Source organism: Benincasa hispida, chromosome 7, assembly GCF_027475165.1.
Source record: "Benincasa hispida cultivar pf3 chromosome 7, pf3_genome.v1.1, whole genome shotgun sequence".
Lineage (NCBI taxonomy): Eukaryota > Viridiplantae > Streptophyta > Magnoliopsida > Cucurbitales > Cucurbitaceae > Benincasa > Benincasa hispida.
Genome location: NC_143484.1, coordinates 23,293,758 through 23,317,315, shown reverse-complemented (window position 1 = coordinate 23,317,315; position 23,558 = coordinate 23,293,758). Strand labels below are relative to the sequence as shown.

At 30.5% G+C, this 23,558-nt stretch overlaps 1 protein-coding gene and 3 non-coding genes across 4 annotated transcripts; 1 reads left to right on the top strand and 3 right to left on the bottom strand.

Moving 5' to 3' along the window:
• Positions 1-10,512: 10,512 nt before the first annotated feature.
• Positions 10,513-10,586, bottom strand: TRNAR-UCG (transfer RNA arginine (anticodon UCG)). The gene has a single exon. It is a non-coding gene; the product is annotated as a tRNA-Arg (tRNA).
• Positions 10,587-14,083: 3,497 nt separating this feature from the next.
• Positions 14,084-14,157, bottom strand: TRNAR-UCG (transfer RNA arginine (anticodon UCG)). Its single transcript has one exon. It is a non-coding gene; the product is annotated as a tRNA-Arg (tRNA).
• A 6,798-nt stretch (positions 14,158-20,955) lies between these two features.
• TRNAR-UCG (transfer RNA arginine (anticodon UCG)) lies at positions 20,956-21,029 on the bottom strand. The gene has a single exon. It is a non-coding gene; the product is annotated as a tRNA-Arg (tRNA).
• Positions 21,030-21,615: 586 nt separating this feature from the next.
• LOC120081975 (MLP-like protein 31) lies at positions 21,616-23,127 on the top strand. The gene is made up of 2 exons (XM_039037160.2): positions 21,616-21,862; positions 22,602-23,127. Exons 1-2 carry the CDS (start codon positions 21,676-21,678, stop codon positions 22,871-22,873), a joined length of 459 nt encoding a protein of 152 aa, XP_038893088.1. The 5' UTR covers positions 21,616-21,675; the 3' UTR covers positions 22,874-23,127.
• Positions 23,128-23,558: the final 431 nt, after the last annotated feature.

Sequence of the window (23,558 nt, the reverse complement as noted above, 5' to 3'; positions counted from 1 at the left end):
TAATCATAGAACTAAAGAAAATTAGCCACATCTATGTTCATGAAAAACATCACATTCATGTTGTATAAAGTTCTAGGGGAAAGAAATAAAGAAAATGAGAGATTAGTTGTCAATATTGCTCTGTTGCTAGCATCGCATCAACTTCACGTTCTTGATCTTGCTCCGATTGTCAACTCCGACGATAATACTCTGGAAATCTTTGGTATGTATTTATACAATTGACCTGTTTTTAAATTTGGTACATCAATTTATAGAATAACCTAAATTAGAGAAAAAAAACTCTATAAATTAAACAAAAAATAAAATCAGACTGAAATGAAACACAAAGGTTTATCCCAATTGAAATAAAATATTGGAAATACAACAAAATCTAACCAAAACCCAAATAAATAAATCAATAAATCTAAAAATTAGGTATGGAGAGAAAAAAAAAATAAGAAAGACGATTGAACTAAATGGAGATGAGAAAAGAGATGTGGTGGTGAAAAAAATAGGAAAGAAAAGTGGAGATTTGTTTTTATTTTATTGTTTTTTTTTAAAGAGTGGGAGAGAGATTAGGTAGGAAGGAAAAAAGAATAAGAGAATGTTGAAAATAGCGGTGATCACGGTTCGGTTCGGGACTCAAATCGAATCAGACCATAAATTTTTAAAATTATATTTTTTGAAATCGAATCGAACCGTATGTTTGTTTCAAATCGAACCGAACTACATATAAGCGGTTCGGTTCGGTTTCAATTTTTTTTGTTTTTTTTTTAATTCTTTTATGCTTTTTCATAATTTCTAAATTATATATGGTTCGGTTCGGTTCGGTTGTACGATTTTTTTTAGTTGTTATTACTTTTTTATATTTTTAGATTATACATATATATATATATATATATATTATTTTTAATATATTTATTAAAAAAGCGGTTTGGTTCAGTTTCAAATCGATTTCAAATTTAAATCAAACCGAACCGCAATAATTTAGTTTGAAAATATATCAAATCGAATCGAATCACATTAATTCGATTTCGGTTCAGCTTCAATTTGATTTAGCATTCGGTTCGATTTTAGCTAGGTTAATGAACACCCTAGTTCAAAACAACAATAAGTAGAAGGGTACTTAAAAGAAAATAGGAAGTTGCATGTGTATCTTCTATTTTCCTTTTTTCTTTTTCTTTTTCTTTTTTTTTTTTTTTTTTTTTTGTAGTTTTAGCAAAAACCTTGGCCCAGTCCAAATAAATTTAGAGAAAAATCCAAATTACCCTTTAAATAGATGTGTGTAGAAATTGGTATATCTATAGATATTATTAATATATTGAATAGCAAGTATACTCTACTGTCTGATATACTAAAATTTTGGTATATCAATAACATCATTGATATACTACTTATTTAGCTTATTGATATCCTTTATCAATAAAAAAATAAAATTTTGATACACTTTATTTGTTAATTATTTTTTATATATTCATAAAAAAATCGAAGAAGTAACATGTCAAGAAGTGAAGTACAAGAAAAAAGAAGAAGATCAATCTACACAATAAAAATATCGATATCAATGTTATATTTAAAATTGTATAATAAAGCATTTAAACTATTATACATAGTTGACTTACATGCATATCATCATTGATATATAATTATTATCGATTTTCTTTATATTGAGTATAACACTGACATAGATACATTATTGATATGCTACAATTCCTCCATTACTGATATACATGATGTACATATCATAAATAACGAGAATAACAATGAATTAAATATGTCATATCTTATTTGAATGAAAAATGAAACATACTACAAATAAGTTGCTAATATACTTAAAATATCATTAAAATGATACATCCATATTATAATTCAACTAGTGATCGGTTGTTATCTTATTTTGATAGAGATATACTTGAATATTAATGAAATATATGGTGATTGATGTGTGATATACTACTCATATAAAATTGAATGTCAATAAAATAAAATATGCATTTAATTCAAAATAAGTTGATTGATGTTTGATTTACTACTAATATATTCTTGATATACTTGAAATATCAATACAATGATCCATTATTTATTTCAAATCATGATCGATTTCTATCAATAAATTGATGCACTATTTATTACAAAATGAGTTATTGATTGATATTTTATTTATTATTGATATACTGTTGATGTATATGAAATATCAATAAAATGAATGTTGATCATTGTGAGATATACTATTGATACATATGAAATATCCAGTATATTTTTTGTCTTACCTGATCAAGTAATTACTAATTGATATGTGATACACTTGAAATATCTATAAAATGTTACCTTCATGTTTCACATCAAGTTATTATTTATCGATGTCAGATATACTTATAATGTCAAGAAATTGATAGATTTATGTTTTACTCGATACACTTGAAATATTCATAAAATGATACACTCATGCTTTACATCAAGTAATTACTTATTGATGTTTGATACACTTAAATATCGATAAAATGATACCCTCGTGTTTTATTTGAAGTTACTAATTATTAAAATTTGATATACTTCAAATATCAATGATACATGTATTAAGTTGGACTTTCTTTCCATGAAGTTCACAAAAGTCTAAAAAAATATAATTAATCACCTCATGTAACGACCAAATCCTTATATATTAAAGTCCGACCACTACGACATGCATATTTAGATTTTCTGTCATGAGATACGTTTTGGTAAAAAAAAAAAAAAAAAAAAAAAAAAAATTCAAAAGAACATGTCTAAAATTTTATTAATTAAGTAGCAAAACATACAAAAAGTTTATTTTACAAAACACCAGATCCTTAAACATTAGCGTAGTGGAACAAAATGCCTATATGACCAAAATAGTGAGTTTGATGGTTGGCCCCTTGAGTGACGTCTGGTCATGCCATCTATGCTTTATCCTTACCTACAAAGTTTGTAGAATAGGATGAGTATATAATATACCCAGTAAGTAGCTCTCACCTAAGGTAGTGATCAAATGCACAGTCACATGCAACATGTCATGAAAACATATGATTTGGAACCAAAACATAAACTTATAATAACATGAGGTGGTAGGTTATGCTTCCAACATAAGTTCTTCTGCCTTGGTAGGAAGATGAGGACTTAAGCGAAAACTAACCTATCTGATTATTAGCGAGTCATGCAGTCAGTAGGGCCAGAGTTACATCCAACATCAACCATTAGCATAAACGTAAGATTGGACTAGAGGAGTGCAACCATACATACCCTGCTAGTCCTTAGCATAAACATAACGTAAGATTAGGTCTACGAAGGTGCAACCATACATGCCTTGCCAACCCTGGAAGCATAACCTATCTTAATTAAAACTTGATCTTAACATAATCGTGAACAAACATAATGCATAGGATCCCTTGTAGAGAAACTTGTTTTAAACATGTAATGCAACATAACAATAAGAATATAATAAAGCAACATAACGAAGGTACACTACCATAAAGCACTTAAAGAGAATGTGAAATAAACTACTTACCTTGACTGCAATCCTAATTATTTCTTATGGTTTGGTCTTGAAATGCTCTTGATTCTTTCTTTTTTTTCAACAAAATGCACCACTTCCCTATTTATAGGGAAGTTTTAACCAACCTCTCATTTTTTTTATATATTTATTTTTTCAATGGTATAAGAGCCTTAATGGTATCAGAACTTTCAATTCTAATAGGTATATCAGTAATATATTAGATATATCAAGTAATATACTATCTCTTGAGAACATATAGTTGTTCATTTTATAATAACAAAACTAGTTCAAGAATGGGTATAGAACAAAAATATAGAGTTTATAAGTTGTATGGCTGCAAAAAGGAAAACATCTAAAAAGGAAAGGGATTGCAAAAGAGACCTTTAATATTAATATTGTTGTTTTCAAAACTTATTAGAGAAATATTGTTGTTTTGAAACTTATTAGAGAAATATTGTTGTTTTGGGAATTCGAGGCTAGAGGTCGAACGTTGAGAACTCGACTAATGTGGAGGTCGAACGTTGAGAACTCGACGAACAAAGAAAAACTTGGAAACAATACATAAGTCGAAACTTCAACCCTCGACAAGGAAAATCTCGCGAATCTCGCTTAGGTTGTCGAATGTTGAAGTTTCGACACACATCCACCCTCAAGATTACAGGTTTATTACTTTTCTTTTTCCCTCATAGAGGAAATAAAGTAATGAGATGGTATACTATATGTTGTGTACTCGAGCTACTTCTAACAACCTATGCATTTTATTATCATTTCGAATTAGACGGAGGCTTGTGGGATTGACGTGAGGGGGTGAGGATGGCTATATTTTTTGGAGCGAACTCCAGGCGAATATGAAGTGCATGGATACAAGTTATGCCTTGGAATGAAAGACAATTTCGAATTAGCTTTGTCTACGAACAAAAAAGTAGATCCATAATCAAAAAAGTGTTTGTGATTGTTCCAGAAGAAATGAAAGTTAGCAATCATTAATGGAAAAATAATAACAATAACAGAGAGAGCGAGATATTGAGAGAGAGCGAGAGTGAGAGAGCGAGAGCGTGAGCGAGAACGAGATCGAGAGAGCGAGATCTTAGGAGAGAGCAATACTGAGAGAGCGAGATCTTAGGAGAGAGCGAGAGTGAGAGAGCAAGATCTTAGGAGAGAGCGAGATTGAGAGAGCGAGAATCTTCACTTTATTTGAACTTTCCATAGAAATATATATATAAAAAAAAAGAGAAAAAAGAGCTAATAATCATACTATAATTGAATAATCATTTGACTATAATTGAATATATTATATTATTATACTATAATTGAATAACCATTAGACAATAAATTGAATATATTAGATTATTATACTATAATTGAATAATCATTAGACAACAAATTGAATATATTAGATTATTATACTATAATTGAATAATCATTAGACAATAAATTGAATATATTAGATTATTATACTATAATTGAATAATCATTAGACAATAAATTGAATAAATTGAATATATTAAATTATTATACTATAAATTGAATATATTATATTATTATAATGTAAAACTTTATTGATTACAAAAAAAAAAAAAATTGAATATACAGTAGATTATTATAAAAAAAAAAATTGAATATACAATAAATTATAATAAAAAAAATTGAATATACAATAAAATGAATATATAATAAAAAAAATTATTTATTATTCAATCTCTAACTATCTGGAGCTCGTCTTAGTAACGAAGGATACTTCCTTCGATTATGTCCTAACTGGTTACAAAATCCACATCGTTGTCGAGTAGCTGGTTCTGTCCAATCCATCTCGTTGTGATAATATGAACTTTTCGGGTGTCAGTTTATGTTTATCGTGTCGAGTGTCAGTTTCAAATTCAAAAGTTCAACAAAGCAATTGAAGATATCAAAGGAATAAATCGGAGTTGTCTAAGTTTTTTTGACAACATTAGTTTAAAGCAATGGACTTACACATGATGGAGGATTCAGATATGGGTGGATGACGACAAATCTATCAGAGTGCATAATTGGAGTCATCAAAGGAGCTCGAATGTTGCCTATAAATGCTCTTGCTCAGATAACATTCTTCAAATGCGTGAACTATTTCGAGAAAAGAAGAGCAGAAATAAGGGATGCATTGGAGCATCAAGATAAACCCAGGACCTGTTGATCTCAATGTTTTGTACGACCAGTCCATTCATCGTTCATATGTTGTATGGCGAGATCGTACTACTGGAGAAATATCGTGCAGACGTCGAGAGGCAAAATTTATTCAGTTAGACTGGCATCTGATCACAACCTTGGTCGAGAGATGGAGGCCCGAGACGCATACATTCTATATGTCTGTTGGAGAGTGCACTATCACTCTACAAGACATAGAAGTGTTGTTGGGGTTACCTATTGACGGTGAGTCGGTCACCGGAGTGATGTACGATGACTAGTTAGAAGTACAAGTTAGTTGGGCCTCTCATACTTTTGCAACTATGGGCTTGGGAGCGATTTCCAACAATGGCTCCACAGCTACATCATGTTAATAACGCTCAGTTAGGACGAGCCTACGGTTCTCGGTATGTTGTTTTAATTCAATTTAATTTTTATATCACTGATCTAGTTAATTTAAATTCTAAATTATCAATTTAAAAATATAGGTGGAGAGACAAAATTTGTGTGACTAGGATAGCCACACATGTAGTCAACCAGTATAGATATATGTTTGATCTGCTTCAACCTGAACAGGTACATTACACTAAACCTAATTGATTATTTTATTCATATTTTTCTAGTATTTGTCCTTAATATTCTCTAATATAATATTTTGTGTTTCAGGTTATTTGGGAGCCGTATAAAATTATTGTGCATACTTTGCCTAATTTTTGTACAAATGGTCAAAACATATGGCGGACAATGAGTCCTCTCATATGTTTTCACATTGGTGAGTGGCATCTTCCTGACAGGGTGATGAGACAATTTGGTTTTCAGTAGGATATCACATCACCTTGTAATACTGAACCCGTACTGCATGATATTGACCTAAGGATTGGAGATTGGTCCAAAAAAGTTGCACATTTGGTAGTGCGATAGCACTATCGTGCAAGGTTTATTGCAGTGGAGATTTCTCTTGAACAGTTTGACACAGATGTCACTCCAGAATATATTCATTGGTATAATAATATCATAAGGTGCTACGTCACTCGTCCGGGAGCAGCTGTGGGTCATCTGGTAAATGAATGAATATTATCTAATTTTTTTAATTTAAATTTATTTTAAATATTGTCTAATTGTTTTATAATTCACAGAGATCGAACAATAGTAGACTCCGTGAGGTTGCGAATGATCCGAACCAGGTTCTTGCTATATGTAGTGACAACCAAAGCTATATGGAGGAAATTCATTATATGTACGATATACCTATTGTTCCTCCACCAGCTCCTAGATGTAGAGGACCTGTTCGGGAAGAGGATGAGTTTGATGAGGTTGCACATAATGTGGAAGAGTTGCCCCCTATGTCGTAGACGCAGAGTTTCTACATAGTTTCTAAAAGTTTGAAAACAACAATATTTTCCTAAATAGTTTCTAAAAGTACAATATCCTTCTAATTTTTCCATTGCAAAAGGGATAAAAAAGGTAACAAATACAAAAATGATGTAAATCAATAAGAAAAAAATATACAACTGATATACATTAAATGTGGTATATTAATACCAAATCTTCACGATTATTCAAGTCTAATTACCCATTAACATCAATTCAAAATAATTGGATAATATATTTTTAGTCCTCATTTGTTAACAATTTTACCTTTTTGAATAAGCAAGCAACCACAGTGGGAGTCGAACCCACAACCGACGCGCTAATCCACTGTGCTATGCGGTCAATTGGTGAGGTAATAATTTTATTTTTTAATTTTCTATTTATGTTCATGTTCTCCTTTCTCTATTTCTTTAGTAAACACTTGAATTATTAATCAAGTTCTTAAAATAAAATAAGTTTTTGGGTTGGGTTGGGTTGGGTTGAAAAACTTTTTAGACTCAATCAATTGTTCAGATTGTAAATTTCTTCAACCAAATAACCCTTATTAAAAAATGAACCCAACCCAATCATGAAATATTTGGGTTTGGTTGGTTCAGGTTAATCGGGTCATTTATTTAAAATTTTGTATTAAAAAGAAGCAAAATGTAAATATGAAAAAATCCAATTTAATTATTTTCATATATTAAATTAAGATTAACAACTCAATTTCAATTTATATAGTGAAAATTTTCTTTCTAAAGTGCAAAGAAACTACTTTTAAGAGTTGTTGAATAATAAATTATTAAAAAATATTGAAATTAAATAAAATTAAAATCAATATATGTATAAATAATTGTATTATAAGTAACAAAAAAATATATTTTAAAGTTAATAATAAATTTGGGTTTATTCAAGTTATATTAGGTGAACCCATGAACCAACCCAATCCATAAAATTTTCATTTATTTGAACTGTACCAGCTCAAATGAGTTGATAACCCAACCCAAACCGCATGGATTGAGTTAGGTTCATCGATTTTTTTGAGTCATCGAATTTTTTGAACACTCTAAGATTAGGTATAAATAAATGACACATTTGTATTTTTGTTGTCTCTCCCTCCTTGACCGAATATTAATTACAATTTTAATTCACTTGGTTATGACTTATCAATAATAGATTTCTCAAATAAAGTTTATTTAAAACAAAATAATTATTATATTAGGGTCTAAATTATATTCAATGACTCACATAACTATGAATTATTAATAGTAGTTGCATAAATAAAATTCAAGCTCAAAATAATAGAATATGTAGTACAAGGATAAAATAATTGCATATATAGATAAAAAAAAAAATGGTAAAGACTAAAAAATCAAGCCTAGCCATCATTTTATTTGCTTCTTCTCGGTTTTCTCAAATTTTAAGTTATCACTGATAGCAGCTATCAGTGGTGTTATCAACTGTCATCGCTGATAGCTTCTATCAAATGCTATCGACGATAGTTGCAATCAGCGATAGCTTTCAATTTGAGAAAAATTAATACAATCTTGAAATATTAGTTTTTAATTTGCTATCAATTATTAGTAGCTATCATTGATTCACTTTCATCAATTGGAATCAACGTTGAAATAGTACTACTTAAGGCTATCAGTGGCTATTAATGATAGATTTATAAATAGTGATCAACTTTGAAAGAAGACCAACAACTTTGATTACGATAATATTTATCACTAATAATCTTTTATCATAGCTATCACTAATAGCAGCTATCAGACGTTATCACGGATAGATTTTCATCAATTCGAATCAACCTTGAGATGTTAACACTTAAAGCTATCAATGATAGACTTCTATAATTGGTTATCACCTTTGAAAGAAACTCGATATATAGATATCACCTAAGTTTTATCACCGATATCACTAACATCACGCATATTGTGGTTATCAGTGATAACTTCTTTCACTGATAACATCACTGATAAGATGTTATCAATGATCTCACTGATATCATGGTATCAGTGATAATTCTCTATCATCGATAATGTGCTATTAGTGGTAGCTTCTATCACCGATAACGTATTATCGGGTAGCTTCTATCATCGATAATAAGTTATTAGTATTAGCTTCTATTATTGGTAACATGCTATTAGTAGTAGCTTCTATCAATCATAGCCACTAAACACCTTTTTGCCCCTTTCTTGTCCTTCCCAACCATTTATAAGTTTCTTTTCTTTTCGATGATAGCTTTTATCACTGATAAACATGCTATTAGTGATAACTTCTAGGCATTTCACTTATATTTTAGTTCGAGATTCAACTTTATTAATTAAATTCACTAAGTTGGCTATCAATGATAGATTTCTATAAGAGACTATTAACTATGAAAATATAATCAAATATTAAGCTATCAAAGTTAGAAAATATTAGTGGTTATTACTGATAGACTTTCATTTGCTATTTATATTTATTATTTGTTATAATAATCAAACTTGATGATTGGCTTGTTGGTGTTAAGTCACTTATGAATTGAGTATTTTTCAAGTCGTACTAAGTACGGAACTCAGCCTCATAATTCTTGTGAAAAAAAAAAAGAGGAAGAAGAAAAAATTTAAATAAAAGAAAGAAAAATTTTAAATATAAGAGAAAGAAAAAAACAAAAACTGAAAAAAGGAAAGAAAATTAAATACAAAAAAAGGAAACAAAAATTGAACAAATGAAAGAAAAACTAAAAAAAGAAAAAGAAAGGGAAGAAGCAAAAAATCGGAGAAAGAAAATAAAATAAAATAAAATAATAAAAAAGACAAAGGAAGAAGTAAAAATTGGAGAAAGGGAAGAAAATAATAAAAAAAAAATGAATAAACAAGAACCGAAGAAAGAAAATAAAAAAAAAAGGAATAAGAAAAAAACCAAAGAAGAGAAAGAAAATTTAAAAAAAGAAAGGAAAGAAAGAAAAAAAAAGAGAAGGAAATGAAAGAAAATAAAAAATAAAGGAAAGAAAAAGAAAAGGAAAAAGAAGTAAAGGAAAGAAAATAAAAAATAAAGGAAAGAAGTAAAAATCGGATAAAGAAAATAATAAAATACAAAAAAAGGAAAGTAACGCCCCGAGTTTTTCATAATTAAATTCTATAATTTCGTAAAATTTGAGGACAATTTTGTTAATTTCGAAATTTAATTTTGTTTAAAGGAAAGATTTAGATTTATGTCGCATTAATTTAACTTTGAGTTAATGTCGAGAAATCATTTTAAATTTAAAAAAAAAAATTAAAATATATGTTTATTTATATATATTTATGTTTTGAAGGAAAGAATAAAATAAGGATAAAATAAAATAGAAGCAAAAATGTACTACATTACATTTTTTATTTTTTTCTCTTATTCTAAGATGTATTACAAATATCCTTATTAATATCTTCACGATTTTTCAAGTCTAATTACCCATTGACATCAATTCAAAATAATTGCATAATGTGATTTTTATCCTAATTCGGTAAAAAATTTACATATTTATTAAGCGACCACAGTGGGAGTCGAACCCACGACCTTTTGATCCGAAGTCAAACGCGCTAATCCACTGCGCTATGCGGTCATTTATTGTATTTTTAGATTTACTATTTGATCAAGTTCTTAAAACAAAATAAGTTTTTGAAAACTACTTTTCTTAATTTTTAAAATTGGTTTAATTTTTAAAAACTTTAATAGAAAGTAATTAGTAAAAAAATAAACTTATATATGGAAGTAGTGTTCATACACATTATTTTCAAAAAAAAATTAAAATGACTATTAGACAAAATCTTAATTTATCATAATGAATATATTCAAATGACAACAAATAGTAAAAACAATTGTGTCAATCTGAACATAACTCAACTTGTTTAAATATATAGTTAAGACCAAGATATTAGGGTTATGAATCCAATGCGATGGTATGTTGATCTAAATTTGCACCCATTTTGATCATCGACATTTAATAATAGTCCTATGTGCTAATTATATCTGATTAACTAACATATGCTTGATATAATTAATTAATGATACAATGAACACAAATAGTAAATCACAATCTAACAGGGTATTTTGTGAAAGAAACCCTCAATATAAGTATCAAGTGCTATAGCTAGCAACTTATATTATCTTATTGAAGTATAAGAACTTATATTTCAAACCAAGACAATGTCTCTTCATGGAAAATTGGAAGCTGAGGTAGAAATTGAGGCTTCAACTTCAAAATTTCATGAATTGATCAACAAAAGGCTTCACCATGTTTCAAAAGCTTCTGGGGACAAAGTACAAAGCTGTGAATTACATGAGGGTGACTGGGGAGAAGTTGGCTCTATCATCTATTGGAACTACTTTCATGGTTTTTTTCTCCCCTTAATTTTTTGTTTAAATTTTAGAGTGCAAATTAATTTAGATTAAATTACAAAGTTTTATCTGCTGAACTTCAATGTTTGTGTCTATTTAATTCAACTGTTAAAAGTGTCTAATAATATGTTGACAATGTTCTATTTCGTAACTATTTGGTCTTTGAAATTTTGTTGCTTACAACTTTTTTTTTTACTGTGATTTTCATCTTTCCCTATCCTAATTAAACACTGTAATTGTTAGTTAAATTTCAAAAAACAAAACAAGTTTTTAAAACTAAATGGACTGATTACACTAGATTGCTTGGACTGTATAGGGTAACAAGTCCAATATAGGGTAACCAGTCTATTTAGTCTAACCAGTCCATTTAGGCCTAAACAAATTATTACACGAATCTCTCCTTTAACTTGAGTGAAATTCTTAGATCAAACCCTGTATCAACAATTAAAATTAATTCAATCGGTTAGAACACTAACTTCTAAATTCCAAGGGTATCAACCAGTTGGAACCAATACTCCTTAGGCATTCAAGAGAAGCCTCACATACTCACCAAATTTTAAACAAACAAATTATGAACACTCTGGACAACAATCCCAACATTCTTTAAACATCAATTTCAACCCAAAATTATAAACTAACCCAAATTATTAAACAAAAACATCAATGGGTGACCAAGATATATAAGAAAACCATCACTACTTACCTCAATATTACCTAAAGGAACAATTCCAGTGAAACCCACGATCACTGAAGGAGGCAAACAGAGAACAGGCGACGAACGTCAAATCTGTAGCTACACAGCGATACCTGGCGGCGGCTTCATCAGAATCCTCATATCGAACGAAATAACGAGGAAGAGAAGGTTGGAATTTGACATAGGCACGACGCACGATGAGATAGAGATGCAAACGGCTGGTCGTCGAGAGAGCTGTGGCGCGCAACTACAAAATGGCGAATCTGGCAGTGCTGGGCCGCTGGGTTGTAAAGTGACGATCAGATCTAGCAAAGAAGAGAGGCACACGGTTGGGCTTCTACGCGAAACAGGGAAGAGGTTTTTTTTTTTTTTTTTTTTTTTGGGGGGGGGGGTGGGGGGGTATAGCTTGTAGAAATACAAGCTATTGTAGCCTTTTACTTAGAATTATGAGGGTTGATGAGTAGAATATGTGTCGATATTGATAAGAATTCATGTGGAAAAATGAGCTTACGTCGATCAGCACTGGAAATTCCCACTATCCCTATATCATGTGTTATCTTGCGTCAAAATGTATAATTTTGTAGTTATCGCAGGAATTGAACGCATGTGTTAATCCAGACCATCACAAAGTTAATCACATGCATTGATTTTCATGAAGACAAGTTTATTGAGCCATTTACAATCCTAAAGATTCAACCTAAAACTTAAAAGAAAAATTAAAGAGAAACTTCATAGCTCATAGATGGATCTTCCCCTCCTTCTTGTATGTTATAAACTCTAAAAGTCAACTCATATTTATAGTGGGCCACAGAGGTGCGGCCCTTATCCACCACGTTGTGGTAAGTGCGTTGGATGATGAAGCGGCGCTGCCCCCTGTCATTGGCCTTATTTTGGTGTAATTTGTTTTGTTTTTACTTGTTATGCATCTGTAACATCTCCATGACGTCCTATGCTCGATTCGCTATCTAAGAACACAATTAATCATTAATATCTGACAACATCTTTTCTACATTTTACTTTTTTGCATTTTAATTTATAATGCCAAAAATAAATTTACTTTACAGAGATTTTATCTTAGGCTCCGCGTGCTTCGATTTGGTCTTATTACTTACCTAGTAGTGAAAGTTCATGATAAAAAATAATAAATGCTATTTAATCGATTGAAGGTCTCTCCATTCACTGATATATCAAATATAAAGTATGTCACTTAAATTATACTATAAGCAAAAAATATATCAAATATACTACTGATATATATATTGATACATCAAAGAGGGTAAAATTGAAATAATAAAAAACAAAAATGAAATCTAGTCTTTTCTTTGCTATATTTGTAAATTGAAAAAAACTATTGCTAAATTTACCATTTTAATATTCTTTTTTTAGACTATTACAAATGGCCCGTTTTTAATTTTGTCTCATCATGTCATCATCACTTTGAAAAAAACGTTTCAAGATTAGGTATAAATAATTCATAATTAGAGCAAATGCAATCGATAGTGCCTCAACTATGAAGGAAAGATCGTGTGAACTGACTCCCTTGGCACCCAAGAGCGTTTTCTACCTTGACCGCCGTGAACTGACTCTTTTAGCACCCAAGAGCGTTTTCTATCTTGATCACAAATTGTGGGATCATCTTCGTTTAGTTTGAATTCAATGCATAAAAAAAAAATCATAACTATGGGAAAAAAAATGTCACGAGATTTGGTATAAATAAATGACACAGTTGTATTTTTGTTGTCCCTTCTGTACCTGACCCAATGTTAATTGCAATTTTAATTCACTTGATTATGACTTATCAATAATAGACTTCACAAATAATATTTATTTAAAACAAAATAATTATATTACGATCTAAATTATCTTACAGGTTAAATTATATTCAATGACTCCACCATACATAACTATGAAGTATTAATACCAAATCTTCACGATTATTCAAGTCTAATTACCCATTAACATCAATTCAAAATAATTACATAATATATTGTTATTAACAATTTTATCTTATTGAATAAACAAACATGCGACCACAGTGGGAGTCGAACCCACGACCTTTTGATCCGAAGTCAAACGCGCTAATCCACTGCGCTATGCGGTCACACGATAGTGTAAGAATTTTATTTATTAAATTTACATTTTTAATATTTATTTATTTATTCATCAAATTCTTAAAATAAAACTAGTTTTTTGAAAACACTTTTTCTTAATTTTAAAAATTGGTTTAGTTTCTTAAAACTTTAGTAGAAACTAATTAAAAAAATAAATTTATATATGGAAGTAGTATTCATATACGTTATTTTTTTTTTTAAAAAAAAAAACTACCAGAAAAACTTAATTTATCATAAAGATTATACTCAAATGACAACAAATAGTAAAAACAATTATGTCAATCTGAACATAACTCAACTTATTTAAATATATACTCAAGACCAAGATATTAGGGTTATGAATCCACTGCAATGGTTTTTTTTTTCTTTTCTAAATTAGCACCCATTTTGATATTCGACATTTAATAATAGTCCTGTATGCTAATTGTATCTGATTAACTAACATATGCTTGACATAATTAATTAATGATACAATGAATATAAATGGTAAGTCACAATCTAATAGGACGACCCAACAAAGATTCTCTTGCTATAACATGACATAAATTGAAATATCTTGTGAGAGAAACCCTCGATATAAGTATCAAGTGCCATAGCTAGCAACTTATATTATCTTCTTGAAGTATAAGAACTTACATTTCAAACCAAGATAATGCTCTCCGTGGAAAATTGGAACTGATGTAGAAATTGAGGCTTCAGCTTCAAAATTTCATGAATTGCTCCACAAAAGGCTTCACCATGTTTCCAAAGCTTCTGGAGACAAAGTACAAAGCTGTGAATTGTATGAGGGTGATTGGGGAGAAGTTGGCTCTATCATTTATTGGAACTACTTTCATGGTATTTTCCCTTAATTTTTTGTTTAAATTTTAGAGTGCAAATTAATTTAGATTAAATTACAATGTTTTGTCTGACTCAACTTCGATGTTTGTGTCTATTTAATTCAACGGTTAAAAGTATCTAATAATATGTCGATAATGTTCCATTTCGTAAGTATTTGGTTTTTGAAAATTTGTTTCTTACAACTTTTCTTTACTGTGATTTTCATCTTTCTCTATCCTAATTAAACACTTGAATTTTTAGTTAAATTTCAAAAAACCAAAACAAGTTTCTAAAACTTACTAAAAAACTTACATGGTTCTTTAAAAACCCTCAAATTAAATTAAAAAATAATAAAACAACAAAAATCAATGGGTAGAAATATATAAGCTTAATTTTCAAAGTGAAAAAACAACAAATCAAATAGTTATCAAAGGAAGCCTAAATCTTCAATTTTGTGTCTAATTAGATTTGTGAATAGTCAATATTTTTTGTATCTAATATGTTTTTTAACTTCAAATATTTAAAAAATGAATCGATATTTTTAGATATAATTAAATTTAAATTTTATGCGTAATGAATGGTCAGGATCTACCATCTGTAATAGTTTACAACACTTGCAAACCTCTACCAAGCGAGCCGTAATTGTAGTGTCACAAGGATCAGGTATCCCACATTAATCCTTATACTACAGACCTATTTAGGTTATCACTTAAGACATGATCCACTTGTATATCTCATATACATGCTTAAGTTTACACAAGATAACCATGGAGCTTTGTTTATTGGATATGAGTAAATGCCAGAATGAAATAACAATTATTTTATTCATAAAACAGTGTGTATAATTATAAACAACGAGACTCCGAGAGAATTAGGACACCAATCTCAACATGTACACCCATATCATATCAGTCGTAGTGATTTCAAAGGGTCACCTATTAGTTATAAAAGCGATTTCGAAGGAACACGCATCAGTCTAGTGTGTATTTCAGAGGTACACAAATAAGTCGTAAACATGAACCTGGAAAAATATGCACCAGTCATAGTGTGATACCTAAAGGTTCACAATCTGTAGTAAACATGAACCTGAAGGAACATGCATCAGTCATAGTGTATCGCCTGAAGGTCCACAAATCAGCCGTAAACATGAACCTAAAGGAACATGCATCAGTCATAGTGTGTAAACCGAAGGTCCACAAATTAGTCGTAATGTGCAAATATACAATCGAATGTGTACACCTGCCAAGATAAGAAAAGCTAACAAGAACCTTATAACTTAGCATGCATCAGTTTACATATAACTTCTTTGTTATATTTATAGTCGTTTATCTTAGAGTAACATTACCAGCATATCCTTAGTCAACTTTACATATCATCATGGTCAAAACAGTCCATTAAATTAATATCATTAAATCATGCAGTTCAATAAGTCAAAAATTAACAATCCAAGTAATGTAGGGTAACCAGTCCATTTAGTCTAAAATATACAATCCAAGAAATCTAGTTTACCAGTCCATTTAGTCTAATATATACAGTCCAAGTAGTAGGGACAACTTGTTCGAAAGCAAACCAGTAGAAAGACACTTACCTTATATTTAGACCTAAACTAATTAGCACACCAATCTTTAATTTAACTTGAGTGAATATCCTTGGATCAAACTCTATGTCAATAATTAAAATTAATTCCATCGGTCATAACACTAACATCCAAATTCCAAGGGTATCAACAAGTTGGAACCAATACTCCTTAGGCATTCAAGAGAAGCCTCACATACTCACAAAATTTTAAACCAACAGATTATGAACATGCTGGACAACAATCCCAACATTCTTTAAACCTTGATTTCAACCAAAAATTATGAAATAACCCAATTATTAAACAAAAGCTTCAATGGGTGGCCAAGATATATAAGAAAACAATCACTATTTACCTCAACCTTACCTAAAGGAACAATTCCAATGAAACCCACGATCGATGGAGGGGGCGAACAGAGAACAGGCGACGAACGTCAGATCTAGTAGCTGAACAGCAGTACCTGGTGGCAACTTCATCAGAATCCTCATGTCGAACGAAACGGCAAGGAAGAGAAGGCTGGAATTTTTTAAAGGCGCGACGCGTGGTGAGATAGAGACGCAAACGACTGGTCGTCGAGAGAGCTGCGGTGCGTGACTACACGATGGCAAATCTGATAGAACTGGGTCACGATAGCTGGGTTGTGAAGCGGTGATCAGATCTAGCAAAGAAGAGAGGCGCACGACTGGGCTTCTATGTGAAATAAGGAAGAAGGTTCTTGGAGGGAGGGGTGATAGCTTGTAGAAATACAAGTTATTATAGCTTTTTACTTAGAGTTATAAGGATTGATGAGTAGAATATGCTTTGATATTTATAAGAATTCATGTGAAAAAATGAGCTTGCGTCGATCAACGCTGAAAATTCCCGCTAACCCTATATCATGCATTTTGCGTCAAAATGTATAATTTTGTAGTTATCATAAGAATTGAACGTATGCGTTGATCCCAGACCATCACAAAGTTGATCGCATGCATTGATTTTCATGAAGATAAGTTTATCGCATGGAATGTTGCAACTTTAGAGTGATATTTGTGATAGACGATGATCACAAAGTGGGTAGGATGCTTTGATACTCCAGAAGAAAAAATCATGAACGCATACCTCAGGAGTATCAAAGAGATAAGGTCATGATGACATTCCCCCTACTATGACAAGAATGCTAGGGACTCATCGCAGGATTACCAATGTTGTCAGCGTTTGAGCTCTATAAATAGAGCCTTGGAGACCAAATTCAAGGCATCCAGGACTTCTACCTTGGGTAGATTCCTGTGATCATAGACGAGAGTATGAGCAGACAGTCTTTGAGAGTTCTTCATTCCCACAACCCTTTCCGATTGATGACCAGAGCTTCGCCGGAGATAGAGCTCGAGAGAGACTACTCCACCACCCATCCATGGCACCACCGACAATCTTGACACACATCTGATGGAAGCAAGAGATTTTCTACATCTAGTCCTCCTACCTCTCTTCTTACCTCTGTATTGTATTACATTTTGGCTTAAGACATTAATACATTTTGTAATTAATACAACTCTTTATTTCCTTCAACATCATTTTCGTCATCATCTTTTACTTTACCATCTTTTACTTTCATCACAATGAGTTAAGTGCAGACTGCAAGAGTTATCGCTTATCAATCATGCAATATAGAGATATGACGCTTGTAGCAAACCACCGAGAGGTGTGCATTGCGCGAGTATAGTGTGTCAATCCTCTTTGCTTAGTACAAGGCTATCGCAATGCTTGTCTATGAGCTGAGTAGTAATAATCAACTGCTCGAGAGGGTAAATAGTGAAACTCACTAAGTAAAGTAAGTAGTGTTCATAGAGATAGGAATAATCTTATGCTCAACGCAACCATGCGTTATAGAGATATAAGCATGCGGCTGACCATGGAGAGGTGTGCGATGCATTAGTGTGGTGAGGTGGGATTATCCTTGCGACCAACAAAATGACTTGATGAAATTTTCTCCCCCAACCCTACCTCTCCATGCATTTCATTACGCATTAGCAATTGCCGCATCTCTACCGATTCTCATAGTCAAACTTTAATTGCTCAGTCTGTTTAGCTTGGAGTAGGAGTAACGCATAGTTAATCGACTTCTTTCTTTTCATTTTTATTCCCCGCCTCAAACACATTACTTCACAAGCATCCTTTAGTTGCAAGTCCCCGTGTTAGACCTCAGATCATCTCGAGAAACTTGCGATCTTGTTATACTCGGCGAGAGATCAAGAAAACTGTTAACTTCTTTCCCTTTTTTTTCTTTTTTTTTTTTTTTGTATTCATAACACAAAACCCATAGGAAGAGGGAGGAAGGGAGTTATTTCAACTCTTGTCCATCTTGAAGGAATAACTCCTATGTAATGGGGAGTTGTTAAATATGTATTATATTATCATATAAAAAAATTAATCAAGATTACATACCTCCAAGAAGTAATCAAGGCTTGAAAACATCGAGCTATTTACAATCCAAAAGATTCAACCTAAAACTTAAAAGATAGAAAAAAAAGATGAAAAAAAACTAAAGAGGAACTTCATAGCTCATAGATGGATCTTCCCCTTCTCCTTGCATGTTAAAAACCCTAAAAATCAAGTCATATTTATAAGGGCCACAGAGGTGTGGCCCGTATCCACCGCGTTGCGGTAGGTGTGTTGGATGATGTCGCAACGCTGCTCCCTGTCATCGGCCTTATTTTGGTGTAATTTGCTTTGTTTTTACTTGTTTTGCATCCCTAACATCTCGACGACCTCCTATGCTCGATTCGCTGTCTAAGGACACAATTAATCATTAATATTTGACGATCTCCTTTCTACATTTTACTTTTTTGAATTTTAGTTTATCATGTCAAAATCCCTTCTTTTTATTGCTTTCCAAAAATAAATTTACCTTAGAAAGATTTTATCTTAGACTCCGTGTGCTTCGATTTGGACTTACTACTAATATTACCTAGTAATGAAAGTTCATGATAAAAAATTATAAATGCTATTTGATCGATTGAAGGTCTCTCCATTCACTAATATACCAAATATAAAGTATGTCACTTAAATTATACTGTAAGCAAAAAGTATATCAAATATACTACTGATATAAATGTTGACACATTAAAGAGGGTAGAATTGAAGTAATAAAAAACAAAAATGAAATCTAGTATTTTTTTTTGCTATATTTGTAAATTGAAAAAAAACTATTGCTAAATTTACCATTTTAATATTCTTTTTTTAGATTATTGCAAATGGCCTATATTTAATTTTGTCTCATCATGTCATTATCACTTTCAAAATAACGTTTCAATATTAGGTATAAATAATTCATAATTAGAGAAAATACAATCGATAATGCCTTAACTATGAAGGGAGGATCGTGTGAACTGACTCCCTTGGCACCCAAGAGCGTTTTCTATCTTGACCACAAACTGGGCATCTTCGTTTAGTTTGAATTCAATGCATTAAAAAAAAAAAGAAAAAATTCATAATTATGGGGAAAAAATGTCATGAGATTTGGTATAAATAAATGACACAGTTGTATTTTCATTGTCCCCTCTATCTTTGACGAAATATTGATTACAATTTTAATTCACTTGGTTTTAACTTCTTAATAATAGACTTCTCAAATAATGTTTATTTAAAACAAAATAATTATAATATTAGGGTCTAAATTATCTGGCAGGATTAATTATATTCAATGACTTACACCATACATAACTATGAATTATTAATACCAAATCTTCACAATTTTTCATGTCTAATTACCCATTAACCAATTCAAAATAATTATATAATATAATTTTCAAGTCTCATCATGTCATTATCACTTTGAAAATAACGTTTCAATATTAGGTATAAATAATTCATAATTAGAGCAAATATAATTGATAGTGCCTTAACTATGAAGGGAAGATCGTGTGAACTGACTTCCTTGGCACCCAAGAGCGTTTTCTACCTTGACCCCCGTGAACCGACTCCCTTGGCACCCAGGAATGTTTTCTATCTTAACCACAAACTGTGCATCTTCGTTTAGTTTGAATTTAATGCATTAAAAAAAAAAGAAAAAAAATCATAATTATGGGAAAAAAATGTCATGAATTTAGTATAAATAACTGACATAGTTGTATTTTCGTTGTCCCCTCTGTCCTTGACGAAATATTAATTATAATTTTAATTCACTTGGTTATAACTTATAAAAAAATAGACTTCTCAAATAATATTTATTTAAAACAAAATAATTATAATAATAGGGTCTAAATTATCTGGCAGGTTTAATTATATTCAATGATTCACACCAATACCAAATCTTCACGATTTTTCAAGTCTAGTTATCCATTAACTAATTAAAAAAATAAGTGTATTAGTAAACTTTTTAGTCCTTACTTGTTTAACCAATTTTATCTTTCTAAATGGACCACAGTGGGAGTCGAACCCACGACCTTTTGATCCGAAGTCAAACGCGCTAATCCACTGCGCTATGCGATCATTTGATGTTTAATTTTCTATTTGTTTATTTTCTTATTCCACGTTATACTTGAATTATTAATCAAGTTCTTCAAATAAAACAAGTTTTCGAAAACTACTTTTTTTTATTTTTCAAAATTGGCTTAGTTTCTGAAAAATTTGATAGAAAGTAATTAACAAAACAAATAAACTTATATGTAAAAGTAGTGTTCATACACGTTATTTAAAAAAAAAACAAAATGACTACCGAATAGAATTTTAATTTATCATAATGAATATACTCAAATGAGAACAAATAGTAAAAACAATTGTGTCAATTTGAACATAACTCAACTTGTTTAAATATATACTCAAAACCAAGATATTAGGGTTATGAATCCACTGCGACAATATGTTGATTGCCCATTTTGATACTTGACATTTAATAATAGTTCTATGTGCTAATTGTATCTGATGAACTAACATATGCTTGACATAATTAATTAATGATACAATGAATACAAATGTTAAGTCACAATCTAATAGGATGACCCAACAAAGATTCTTTTGCTATAACATGACATAAATTGAAATATCTTGTGAGAGAAACCCTCAATATAAGTATCAAGTGCCATAGCTAGCAACTTATCTTATTGAAGTATAAGAACTTATATTTCAAACCAAGACAATGTCTCTCCATGGAAAATTGGAAGCTGATGTAGAAATTGAGGCTTCAGCTTCAAAATTTCATGAATTGATCAACAAAAGGCTTCACCATGTTTCAAAAGCTTCTGGGGACAAAGTACAAAGCTGTGAATTGTATGAGGGTGACTGGGGAGAAGTTGGCTCTATCATCTATTGGAACTACTTTCATGGTTTTTTTCTCCCCTTAATTTTTTGTTTAAATTTTACAGTGCAAATTAATTTAGATTAAATTACAAAGTTTTTTCTGCTGAACTTCGATGTTTGTGTCTATTTAATTCAACTGTTTAAAGTGTCTAATAATATGTTGACAAGGTTCTATTTCGTAACTATTTGGTCTTTGAAATTTTGTTGCTTACAACTTTTTTTTTACTGTGATTTTCATCTTTCCCTATCCTAATTAAACACTGTAATTGTTAGTTAAATTTCAAAAAACAAAACAAATTTTTAAAACTTACTATTCTTAGTTTTCAAACTTACCTGGTTCATTCAAAACACTCAAATTAAATTAAAAAAATAATAAACCAAAAAAATCAATGCGTAGACATATATAAGCTTAATTTTCAAAGTGAAAAAACAACCAATCAAATAGTTATCAAAGAGGCCTAAATCTTAAATTTTGTGTCTAATTAGGTTTTTGAATAGTCAATATTTTTGTGTCTAATATGTTTTTCAACTTCATATTTAAAAAATGAATCGATATTATTAGATATAATTAAATTTAAATTTTATGCGTAATGAAATCCTAAAATTTCAATTTTTATTGTGTATTTTGTTGATTCATGAATTTTAGAAAAATATCAAATGGGTCAGAGAGAGATAAAATTAAACATATGTTTAGGATTAAGGGATACATCAAAGTTCATGGGCTAAACAAGATACTAACCATTAATTTATGTATGTTTATTGTAGATGGAAAGGCTAAAGTGGGAAAGGATGTCATTGAAGCTGTAGATTTGGCAAAAAATATGATAAGTTTGAAGGTGATAGAGGGAGACCTTTTAAAGGATTACAAAACCTTCAAGTATACCATCCAAGCTATTCCAAAAGGTAGGGGAAGTGTGGTTCATTGGACAATGGAATATGAGAAACTTCATGAAAATATTCCTGATTCACATTCCTTGCTAGAGTTTTGTCTTGGCATTTCCAAGGACATTAGTGACCATCTTTTGAAAGGCAATTAAATATATGAAGCATGAACACAACTTGTACTATTTGCTTTGTATTAATATACCAACTATAAGGATAAAATAAATGTATGCATGCATGTAGAGTCGGTTTGAGATGACTTCTCAACTGAAAGTATTTTAAAGTGCAAAAGAAAGTGTATTCGTATACTTGAGAAGTCATTCTAATCTGGTTCGATTTAATTTTTGGTACTCTTGTTCTAATTTATCCTACAAAGAATAAAATTACAAAAGTTAATTTAGAATGAAAATTTGAAAATCTCCATGTATGATATCTTCATTCGTTTTCAAATATAAAGACCAATGAGAATTAGATTGAATAACAGTGAGATTGTTATTTCCATTCCTTTATAGAAAACACAACCTTACAAGTTAGGTCAATTAAAATTCCTTGAAATTTATAAGTATTTCTGTTCAAATTGGGTATCTTTGAGTCAATATGTTGTGTGAAGAATACCTAGGTAAATATGTACAAGAGAAGAATAAACAAATTAGGAAATACATCAATTGACCTAAGATTTCGCCATGTAAAAAATGTAAGAGGGATAATTTGCAAGTTACCATCCTTAGTGCAAGCAGGTAGTAAGGTCCCAAAGAATTCGTTCTTTAAAGTTGCACCATCAATTAACATGAAATAATATTTGAATCTACCTTGATAATCAACTTCTTGTGTTGTATACGT